The sequence below is a fragment of the Benincasa hispida genome, chromosome 12 (assembly GCF_027475165.1).
Source record: "Benincasa hispida cultivar pf3 chromosome 12, pf3_genome.v1.1, whole genome shotgun sequence".
Classification (NCBI taxonomy): domain Eukaryota; kingdom Viridiplantae; phylum Streptophyta; class Magnoliopsida; order Cucurbitales; family Cucurbitaceae; genus Benincasa; species Benincasa hispida.
The window spans coordinates 76,877,381-76,889,376 of NC_143489.1; the positions used below are offsets into that span (position 1 = coordinate 76,877,381).

General features: G+C 33.5%; 2 protein-coding genes across 3 annotated transcripts; both read left to right on the forward strand.

Annotated features, from left to right (window-relative positions):
- The first annotated feature begins 1,689 nt into the window (after nt 1-1,689).
- LOC120067630 (putative pentatricopeptide repeat-containing protein At3g05240) lies at nt 1,690-5,556 on the forward strand. Of its 2 annotated transcripts, XM_090307905.1 has the most exons (3): nt 1,690-4,195; nt 5,004-5,105; nt 5,194-5,556. In XM_090307905.1, exon 1 carries the CDS (start codon nt 1,817-1,819, stop codon nt 4,091-4,093), a length of 2,277 nt encoding a protein of 758 aa, XP_090164031.1. In that variant the 5' UTR covers nt 1,690-1,816; the 3' UTR covers nt 4,094-4,195; nt 5,004-5,105; nt 5,194-5,556. The 2 variants fall into 2 exon arrangements, with proteins under 2 accessions (XP_090164031.1, XP_090164030.1); XM_090307904.1 differs by having other exon boundaries at nt 1,690-5,105.
- Nucleotides 5,557-10,548: 4,992 nt separating this feature from the next.
- On the forward strand, nt 10,549-11,226 carry LOC120068045 (uncharacterized). Its single transcript, XM_039019715.2, has 2 exons — nt 10,549-10,849; nt 11,049-11,226. The coding sequence occupies exons 1-2, from the start codon at nt 10,627-10,629 to the stop codon at nt 11,072-11,074; spliced, it is 249 nt and encodes an 82-aa protein (XP_038875643.1). The 5' UTR covers nt 10,549-10,626; the 3' UTR covers nt 11,075-11,226.
- Nucleotides 11,227-11,996: the final 770 nt, after the last annotated feature.

Consider the following 11,996-nt stretch of genomic DNA (forward strand, 5'->3'; position numbering starts at 1 on the left):
ATGCAGGAGTGATTTAAGATGGCTACACGTTTCAGAATAGCTGAAGGTGACAGATTTCCCGGTCAAGTAACTAGCTTGGCCCACATTGCCAATGCAAACAAGATTGTCAAAGAGAACAGTTTTTGGGCGATTTGTTGACGTTGATATGGTGTTCAACAGCCCAATTGTCCATCACATGTTGCTCAGAGAAGTGAAGAGGACAATTGTATTTTTTAATCTTTGTAAAAACATTCATTTATTTTTTATGTATGTAAAAACATTGAAAGAGATTCAATCCTCAAAACATGAGATTACTGTGCTGACATATTTCATTAAAAGATTAGCAAATGCAAGAAAAAAACAAAATATAGGCAAGAAAAAATCTACCAAAGCAACTGCTGGCAGTGCTGCAACCAAAGCAGTTACTCCAGGCAAGATACTATTCGGTATGAATGGAACAAAAGTAGACCACATAACCTGCAAAAAAAGAAAAAATTGCAAAACCAAAATTCCATCTCTTTGAGACAAATTTTACTATTAAATGTTATCATCTCTTGAATGAAGCTGGGGCTAGAAGAGAGATTACCTGGGGGAGAATAAAAAATCCACCAACAGTGATAAAGTCTTCCCAAAATTTCAAGATTTGTACAGGAAGAACATTAAAGTAATTCATAAAGTTTATAAGAAGACTAGAAGCCACAACAGCCGACGTGGCTGCAAAATATGGCAGGGGCATTGACCCTGCTATTGCAAGCTGGGCAAAAACTATATATGTTGTTACACATATCTCAATCTTCATACGTGTAAAAACAATGACTTCATACTCTCTCAATCCTCATACTTGTAACAAAATGGATAATTCATACTCTCTCAATCTCGCTCTCGCTGAACATCTCGCTCTCTAAATCTCGCTCTCACAATCTCGCTCTCTCGATCTCGCTCTCTCTTACGATCTCGCTCTCTCTTATGATCTCGCTCTCTCTTACGATCTTGCTCTCTCTTACAATCTCGCTCTCTCTCATAATCTCGCTCTCTCTCAACATCTCGCTCTCTCAATCTTTGAACTTTGAACCTTGAACCATATAATGTTCTAAGCTCAATTATGCATGTTCTGATAAAATTCTGATGTTGAACTTTGAACTTTGAACTTACATGTTCTGATAAAATTCTGATACTGATAAGAGCAGTAGCAGAACACATCCAAAACCAATTATACAATGAATGTTTTTACAGAACACATACTTGAAACAAAATGGATAACAAACAAAGATTATACAATGAATGTTCTTTCAATTGGATGTGTTGTATAATTGGTTTTGGATGTGCTCTGTTCTGATACTGATAAAATTCAATTATACAATGAAAAGAGCAGCAGCCAGGTGTTCTTAAAAAATTCTGATACTGAACTTTGAACTTTGAACTTTGAACTTTCATAAAAAATATATGTTCAATTATACAATGAATGTTTTTAAATACACAAAAAATATATGAATGTTTTTACATACATAAAAAATAAATGAATGTTTTTACAAAGATTAAAAAATATAATTGTCCTCTTCTCTTCTCTGAGCAACATGTGATGGATAATTGGGCTGTTGAACACCATATCAACGTCAACAAATCGCCCAAAAACTGTTTTCTTGAGCTTCTCTTTGACAATCTTGTTTGCATTGGCAATGTGGGCCAAGCTAGTTACTTGACCGGGAAATCTGTCACCTTCAGCTATTCTGAAACGTGTAGCCATCTTAAATCACTCCTGCATTTATTAAAAAATTCAATCAGTAAACTCCTTCAGAAAAGAAAATGTAAAAAAACATTCTGATCAAATCTCGCTAGAATGGATCTCGCTGGTATCGCTCTCGCTAGAATGGCTCTCGCTGGAATTGCTCTCGCTCGTATGGCTCTCGCTGGTGACGCTCTCTCTCATTTGACATTTTGGGCCCAATTTTTGGGTCATCCGTACAAATTTCCCTTTTTAAAAAAGGGTCATTTGACATTTTGGGCCCAATTTTTGGGTCATCCGTATGTTTTTTTGTCACTTTCGATCAAACCTCTCCAAGTTGTAAAGCTAGGGAGCCCTTGTTCGGGGATCGGAGAAGCTGAAACTGTGATGCAAAAGGTAAGGAAATTCGCCTCCTTCGTCCGAACTATTACAACTGCAACATCCGAATTTCTAGCCACGACATCACCAATCCATTTACCACGGCCATACTCGCATTTGGGTGTGCATGCTCGTGATGTCATTTACCTTAAGAATCGAGAAATCAATAAACTTATAAAACTGGGCCATCTTAACTCTGCCATTAAGTTGTTCGATGAAATGCCTCTTCATGACGTCGTTACTTACAATTTGCTGATTTCTGGGTGTCTTCGCAATGGGCATCCGGAGCGCGCATTTGGTCTATACAGCCAAATGGTTTTACGAGGGATTAGAGAAAGTGCGTCAACATTTACTTCAGTCTTGGGTACTTGTAGCAACATGGATTTTTTCAAAGAAGGGAGTCAAATTCACTGCAGGGTTGTTTTTTTTGGGTTTACCTTGAATTTGTTTATTGCCAGCTCTCTAATTGATTTCTATATGAGACTGGGTCTTGATATTGTAGCTTTGAAGCTGTTTGATGAGTTGCCGCAACGAAATATAGCTGTTTGGAACTTGTTGCTTTGTCGGTACTGTGAACTGAGCCAATTCGAAAAGCTTCTGGGTTTTTTCTCGAAAATGCAATTGGAAGGCGTAGAGCCAAATGGTCTTACGTTTTGCTATTTGCTTCGAGGATTTGGTAGCGAGAGGCTCTTAGACGAAGGGAAGCAACTACATACCCGTGCTGTTAAGATCGGATTTATTGAATCAAATATCTTTGTTCCAAATGCTTTGGTGGATTTCTACTCTGGTTGCAGAAGTTTAACAGAAGCAAAAAAAGCATTTGAATGTATACCATTAGACGATGTTATTTCCTGGAATTCGATTGTTGCAGTTTATGCAGACACTGGTTTCTTGTCAGAATCACTTGAGTTGTTTTCTCGGATGCAGTTTTGGGGGAAAAGGCCCTCAATTCGGTCGTTAATGGCTCTTTTGAATTTATCTAGTCGGACAAGGAATATCCAGTTGGGGAAACAGATTCAATCTTGTGCTCTGAAACTGGGTTTTGCTCATGAGAGTAGCCACCTTCAATCGGCCTTGATAAATATGTATGGCAAATGCCTTGATATTGAGAGTTCAGTGGCCGTGTATGAAAGTATTTCTGTGAGAACTTTGGAGTGTTGCAACTCTTTAATGACATCTTTGCTACACTGTGGTGCCATTGAAGATGCGATCGAGATGTTTGGATTGATGGTTGACGAGAGAATTGGACTTGATGAGGTTACTTTGTCCACGACATTAAAAGCACTATCAATGTCTTCTCCATCAGACTTGACCAGATGTAGATTGCTCCACTGTTGTGCCATAAAATCAGGCTTTGAATATAATTCCGTGGTTTCTTGTTCTTTAATGGATTCTTATTCAAAGTGTGGTCAAGTTGAGCTCTCTTGCAAAATTTTTGAGGAAATCCATTCCCCCGGTGTCATTTGTTTCACCTCAATCATCAATGGATATGCCCGAAATGGACTGGGGAAGGAGGGTGTTGAAATGCTCAAGACGATGATCCAGAAAGGCCTGAAACCTGACAAAGTGACTTTCTTGTGTGCATTGATAGGGTGCAACCATTCAGGACTTGTCGAAGAAGGAAGATTTGTGTTTGAGTCGATGAAAACCCTTCACGGAATTGAACCAGAATGGAAACATTATTCATGCATGGTCGATCTTCTTGGTCGTGTAGGTCTGCTGGATGAGGCTGAAAAGTTGATTCAAAAGGTGCCTGAAAGGGTCAACGGTGTAATCTGGAGCTCCATGTTAAGAAGTTGTAGAATCCATGGAAATGAAACAATCGGAAGGAAAATTGCAAAGTCGTTGGTGGACCTTGAAGCTGAAGATCCTGCCATTCTTTTGCAGGCTTCAAACTTCTATTCTGATATTGGAGATTTTGAAACTTCAAAGAAACTTAGAGAAATTGCATTGACAAAAAAAGTGATAAGAGAAATTGGTCACAGTTTAATTGAGGAAAAAATTCATTGTTAACTGGGGACTTCCACTTGGTGGAATCAATAGCTCGGAAAAACTCCTACAACTGAGCGCAGTGATGCGTGCCACATGGAGGTTTCTTTCTTGGATCTTTGGAAGGTAAGTAAAAGATTAATCGATCCTTACTTGCTTACAAGCTGATTTCAAGCCATTTTATGGCCTTATTCCTTGACATGGGGTTGCCTGATGTTACTCGATACTGAGGAAAAAGTGCACGTGCTAGTATGTAGTATCTATAGATAGGATCCCTTTAGCAGATGAACATATTTTTCTCCTCAGTGGTAAATATTTTTTTTAATAAGAAACATAAACTTATATTCAAACAGTGGAGATAAAAAAAGAACAACCTAGGGCAGGGGTAGAGGTTCCCCCACCCAAAGAGCTAGGATATAAGGGTCTCCCAATTGTTAAAAATCATAGAAAGGCTGTAATTACAAAAGAATTTGGTGTAATTTGTGCACCACCAAGAAGTTGTGTGTTGAACAACCGTCCAAAAAAAATCAAAAGAAATAGACTTATCTTCGAAACTTCTATTATTCCTCTCTTTCCAAATACACCACAAGAGGGAACTAGAAGGCGCAACTCCAAATGACCTTCCCTCCAACAACAAAGGCTCTACACTCGAGGCCATCAACCATCCAATCGTCAATTTTGTTAGGGAGGCAAAAATCAAGTCCAAAGGTTCTAAACAGGAGGGACCACCCATTGGAGGTAAACTCACAGTGTAAAAATTGGACCAAATTCTTCTGGACAACGACTTTTCTTAGATGTATATAGTTATTAAATGGGATAGTGTGAAATTGAGATCTGAAACCAAGATTACTATCTTTCCTCATGGTGTTGCTAAAAAAGTTATCACTCCGATCTAGTTCAACATCCCTTAAAAGTGTCCTTGTAAGATTTACAGGCACGAGCAGGAAAACTTCCTGAGAAAGGTGTGAAAGTTGTCGGAGCATTATCAGGATGGACAACAACCCTCCTCTTTATGTGGATGCCGGTTTCAAAAATGGTATTTATCCTGTTTGAACTCTTAGAATGATAAAAGTATATATCTTCATCTTTATTTTACCACTAACCATCATATGCTATTTGTTCAGTGGATTAATTATCTGAATCCTGAGAACATTAAAGGCTTATCAGCTCTCACAATGCTTCTTGCCCTGATTGGAAATGGTCTTGTGCTTCCACGAGTGTTATTCATTCGAGACTTCATGGGGTAAAGCTATTACCTGCCCGATCAAAACTTTCATGTCTGTTTTCTGATCATTATTTTGTTTTCAATCAACTTGAATGTCACAATAGGTAGGATGTTAAAATTATGATGTGTTTAGGATGGCTTTGAGAATCACGAGCAAATCTCCTTGAGAAGCTTCCAAACTACATCCATATTTTGTTACAATGACTTCATACTCTCTCAATCCTCATACTTGTAACAAAATGGATAATTCATACTCTCTCAATCTCGCTCTCTCTTACAATCTTGCTCTCAAATTCGCTCTCTCTTACAATCTCGCTCTCTCTCATAATCTCACTCTCTCGATCTTTGAACTTTGAACCTTGAACCATATAATGTTCTAAGCTCAATTATGCATGTTCTGATAAAATTCTGATATTGAACTTTGAACTTTGAACTTACATGTTCTGATAAAATTCTAATACTGATAAAAGCAGTAGCAGAACACATCCAAAACCAATTATACAATGAATGTTTTTACAGAACACATACTTGAAACAAAATGGATAACAAACAAAGATTATACAATGAATGTTCTTTCAACTGGATGTGTTGTATAATTGGTTTTGGATGTGCTTTGTTCTGATACTGATAAAATTCAATTATACAATGAAAAGAGCAGTAGACAGGTGTTCTGATAAAATTATGATACTGAACTTTCTTTGTCCTTGTCACTCCCTCGCACTCACGCTAGCCAAAATTTTGAAAACTTAAAAGTTAGTTTTTAAAAATTTGTTTTTTATTTTTGAAACTTGCTAAGAATTCAACTCTTATATTTAAGAAATATGCAAATTACTCTAAAAAATTACTAGAAAATAGACTTAATTTTTAAAAATAAAATGGTTACCAAACATGGCATAAAATTTTCATTGAATAAATAAATAAATGAGAGAAAGTGTGGATGGAGAGATGAAGAGAGAGATGCATAAATGAAGCTAGTTGAAAAAGTATATAAAAGAAAAATGTGTTATAGGAAGAGATTAGTTAAAAACCAAAGTATCGAAAGTTTATATAGTGAGAAATTTAGTAAGAAAAATGCGATTGTGTTATAAGATTTGAGAAAGATAGGTTTAAGCCAAAAACAATTTTTTTAAAGTACAAATAGAAAGAAGGATTTGAACTACAAATCTCTCGATCCTCAATACATATTAATACTGGTTAAACAAAGATAATTAATGAGTTCTTCTGTGTCTTTTTTTTTTCACCTTTTCTTTTTTGACATTTTCAAATTATTTTAAACATAAATATGTGAAAATAAAATTGTTTAAAAATCTAAAACAACTTTCAATAGGACTAAAAGTATGAGTAAATATGACGATCTTTCGACTTTGCAACACGAATAACGATGAATAAAGATATACTCTAAATATGTTTATTCTTAATCTAATAAAGTATAATTAATGATGTCAATTGAGTTATATTAACTTTGATGTTATTTTATTATTTGAATATCAAAATTCGTAAGATAGAAAAGAATGGCTACAATAGTTTTATGTTTGTTGTTATACAATTTATTTTTGTAATGCTAGAGTTTATTAAAATAAACATGATTATTATAAATTTGAAAATTTATTTATAGTGTAAAATGTCATAAAAAGAAGGTAATAAATAATTGGTAATTTTATTGGAGTAAAGGGTGGGTGTGAGATAAATGTGAGGCTTAAGGTTGAGGCAGCTTGTTTCCAAAGGGAAGCTGTTAGGTAAAGAAAAAGTGTTCTTTGCAAAATGTTGATGGAACTCATCATCTGCCCATTTGCTTATGGCTTCTTAACCAACCAAATGGAATTAGTTTTCTGTTGGAAAACAAGGTCAATGGAAATTCATTTCCATCTTTCCCCCTATCACTTTGAACTTGTGCTTAATTATTACACTTGTTAATTAACTCACAAAGCTAAACAATGGAACAAAACTGGCACGATATCAATCAAATGTCACGGTCGTTATTTCTTCAACCGTGCGATACCATGATTCACCTATGTTCATGGTCAGCCTTAAGAGATGCTCAAGTCCCAATTCACTTTTTGTTTTACTCTTTGAAGCTTCATCGGATCTTAGGCGAGGTTATTCCATCCTCAACCGAACTAAACTCATGCGGAACTGAATTTCATTTGGCCGTATACGTCGCCCGTATGTGTATTTTCCTTCATATGCGACTTTAGCCTCAATAACCATTTATTTTATAGTTTAGTGATTTTTTTTTTTATGGGAACAAGACTTTTTCATTGAAATAATGAAACGAGTATAATGTTCAAAGTACAAGAATTGAAATAAAAATGATCTTAATAAGTAACAATACAATAACAAAACTAGACCAAAACAATACCGAACCAGTCAAACTTGATTAAGAAGATTAAGAATAAATAAATACATTTCAATTTAAATTAATATCTTGAATAGAGTAACAAATAATTTGGATAGAGAACACCAAGAGGATAGTGATCAAAAGTATAATAAAGGTTTAAATCTCATTTTGGTCCATATATTTTAAAGTTTGTTCAATACTGATTTCTGTACTTTTAATATATTTTCAAAAGTTATAGTAAAAATGCTAGTAGATAAAAAAATGTTTTCTTTATATAAAAAATCAACGATAAATTAGGATCGTAGACTATATTTAAGATTTATTGAAAGTATATGTAAACACCTAAATTTCTTCTTTCCTTTTATACGTTCAAGTGGGAAATTAAATTTGGTTGATAAGAGTATTAAAAAAAAGGAAAATAAACTTTATGAGAAAAGAAAGAGATTTCTTTTTTAATATAAATTAGGGGTGGTGGATTTGAACCACAGACTTTATAAGAAAAGAAAGAAAATTGTGGAATGAAAGACTAAAATAATAATAATAATAATAATAAATGATTATTAATAATTAAAAATAAATAATTAGTTTTAGATAAATTATAAAAAAAAATAACAACCTTGAGAATTTATGGTTACTACACGTGTGAAGGAAGGGCTAAATACATTTTTGATCCCTAAAGTTGGAAGTTCAGTCTATTTGGTCTCCGAAGTTCCAAAACAGATACTTGCTAAATGCTTCTAAATGGTTTCTAACTTAACTTCGAGTTAACGGGATGCTTACTAAACCTTATACGCTGACGTGGATGTTAGTTGTAGTCTTGATATAAATAACTCGTAACAGAAAAGGAAGGTGAGAATTTCATTTTCATTTATCTTCCTCTATTCTGCATGTCTGAAAGAGAGAAAGTGAAGAATAAGTGAATAATCTGATTGTCTTGTTAAAGGAATTTTGATGAGTTAAATTGATAATATGATGTGTTGCTTTAAGAAGATTACACGTGGAATTGTTAATTCAGGAAGTTGAGGAGTTTTTGGGTGTCTAGGATATATACATTTAGGTTATATAAAAAGAATTGAAAATTAAAAAGATACATAATGAATTGAACAAGTTATTTACCATGCCCCTAGTCCTTCACATGTTCTAGAATTATTGTTTTATACTATAGAGTGTGTTGAATCCTTCAAAATTTTGTATCTATTTCTTCGTAGTTATCAAGTATAAATAGGACATTCTTAGCTCATTTGAGGGTTATACAGAAATTTAGATCGAAGAAATACGTTGATGATCTCCTACAAAGATTATAGCTTACCAATCTAAAACCTTCCCCCTCACCAAGTGTTCTTGGCAAACATCTATCCAATGATGATGGATCTCCACTTGATGATCCTTTCATTTACAGAAGCACAGTAGGTGCGCTACAATATCTCACGATAACAAGGCCCGACATTGCATACATTGTAAATCATCTCAGCCAATTTCTTCAAAAACCCATAGATGTTCACTTGCAGGTCATCAAACGCGTTATTCAATATGTCAGTACAACCAAAAACTTTAGACTGTTGTTCCAACCCAGCTCCGATCTATCAATATCTGCATATTCTGATGCGGATTGGGCATCTAACATCGACGACTGCAAGTCTGTGGCAGCATATTGTGTGTTTATTGGAAGTAATCTCGTCTCTTGGTCATCTAAGAAGCAGACAGTTGTGGCACGATCAAGCACCGAGTCTGAATACAGAGCCTTAACACATACTGCCTCTGAAGTCATCTGGCTCAACCAACTGCTAGTGGAGCTTGGGATGCTATCCTCTATCAAACCTATAATCTGGTGTGATAACTTAAGTGTAGGTACCATTGCCACCAATTCTGTGTTTCATGCCAGAACCAAACATATAGAGATTGATGCTCATTTTGTGAGAGATCATGTTCTTCGTGAGACCTTGGAAGTTCCATATGTTCCCTCATTCAGTCAACTAGCTGTCTGTCTTACAAAACCCCTTACACACTCTCATTTTCAGTCTCTTCACTCCAAATTCGGAGTACTTGATGTACCCTCTCGTTTGAGGAGGGATGTTAAAGAAAACCACCAAGTCAGCAGTCCAATAAGCAGTCCACGTATACAGAGAGGACCTACAAGTCAGCACCAACATTTGCCCAATCACTTCTCCTCTAGAAGTCAAATCGATTAGAAGGAATATTCTGGCTAACCAATAATGTGTGTACACCTGTATTATAATTATTTGTATTCTCTCAAATTCTTTCTCCCCAATCCAGGGACAATGCCTATATATTGTACCATTTCCTTAACAAAATATATGAAGGAATATAACAAAAATTTCCACGACATTTCTCTCCTTATTTCATTCGTCTTTATAACTCTTATGCAATCTTTTGATTTAGCAATTTCGAGGTCAAAAATTAAATTCTCTCACTCTATATGTTATTTTTGTTATAAAAAAAAAAAAAAAGTCTACTGATTTAACACAGAAAGTTGTTTATTTTGATACACTTTTGAGCAAATTACATTTTTAGTACTTAAAATTTGAATTTGATTTCAATTTCGTCACTTAAGTTTGAAAAATCAACACACTTCACCAACATATTTGGATTAATTTCTCTTTTAATCCTTGAAATTTCAAAGTTATTAATAGATACCTATACTTAATCATAATTAGTAGCACTTAGATAGAATTTGAGAAAAGAAAATTTTGTTTTGCCTAATATATATATGTTTTACTATTACTAGATCATATCATGTATAATGTTTGTTATAAAATGAGTGGTATATAATTTTTCTTTGGTTAGTTAACCTATTAGGTCGGCCATAATTTCTAAGTAAACAATCTATTTATAACTTTACAAGAAATCTATAAAAGAATTTCTCATCATCTCAAATATTCATCCACTCATAAAAGGAGCACTTAAAAAGACGCTAAATCCAAAGAGATTATAAAGCGTCATCAAAGGCAAAAAAAAAAGTGACATAAAAAGAAAATGGCCAAGAAGATGATTGCAGTGTTTTTTATGTGCATTGTGGTGATGGCTGCTTTGCAATTTGCCACTGCCAATGAAGAGGTGGACAAATATGAGGCTAAATTTGATGCCAAATACAAGTCTTGCTATGAAACTTGTGAGAAGGAATGTCTTGAAAATGGCAGTGGTCAAACCTTTTGTGAAGTTAAATGTGATGAAGATTGTGATGAAAAAGAAAAAGCTGGTACGACTTTCTGATCTCTATCTTTCTTCTAACATCTACAATGTCAAATTATTTAAGGCAAATTACAAAATCTATTCTTGAAATATGGTGTTTTTTGCGAATTTAAACACTTTTACATATTTTTGAAAATCTTGTTTCTAATAGAGTATAATTTTATTTTCACATATTAATTTAAATTGTTGTGTATTTGTGTTTACAGATAAGCTACACATCGAATTACATTGAATAATGAGAAACTAAAGGAAAGAAGAAGCTCTTGAGGAGGATCAAGTAGTAATATGTATTACTTTATTAAAATCAAGCTTGTGAAAGGGAGTTTGATAAGCCTCCTTTCAATATAAATTTTATTATATGATTTGAAAATTTCAGTTCATGAAGTTCCTCTATTGGTGTCATTCGTGAATTTTTTAAAGTAATGTAATTTTAGAAAAAAAAACATACACAAAAATAGGGTCATTTTTCCCAACTATTTCTAACAATAATTCTAAAAATAGGGTGTGTAAATAATCTACATAGCATCATAAGAAAAAAGAAAAAAATATTTAATCCATAAATAAAAAAGTAATTACACCCCGAATAAAAAAAAAAGAAAAATTAGAAATTATTTTAAATGATAAAATTGTTGACCTAGACTAATAGTAGTCTATCGTGAACTATTATACTTATCGCAGATGAACAATAAAATTTTGCTTGTTCATTTTTTTTTAAAAAAAATTATTATTTTTAAGTATATTATCATCTCAATAATCAAGTTGGTAATCATTGTAATCAACTATAAATACATTGATGTTGGACTTGAAATAATTGAACTTTGAATATAATACTAATACTATAATGATATACTTGAAAATATATGATACATTTTAAAGTGGCCTCGCAATAACATAATTAATTCAACTACATTAAATATATATTATTAATCTCAAAGTTAGTTATTCGATTCTCCATTCTACCTAAATGATCTTGATTGTGACCCAATATATGTAAATGAAAAATTAAATTAAAAATGATAAAATATATTTTATAATAGCTTGCTTGTGACTTATACTCGTAAAAAAGAAAACAAAAAGAAAAAAGAATTAAGGTTTGCTCGTGACTTGTTGACAGGCTAATACTAACAGGAAAAAAATAATAATAATATTGAAGC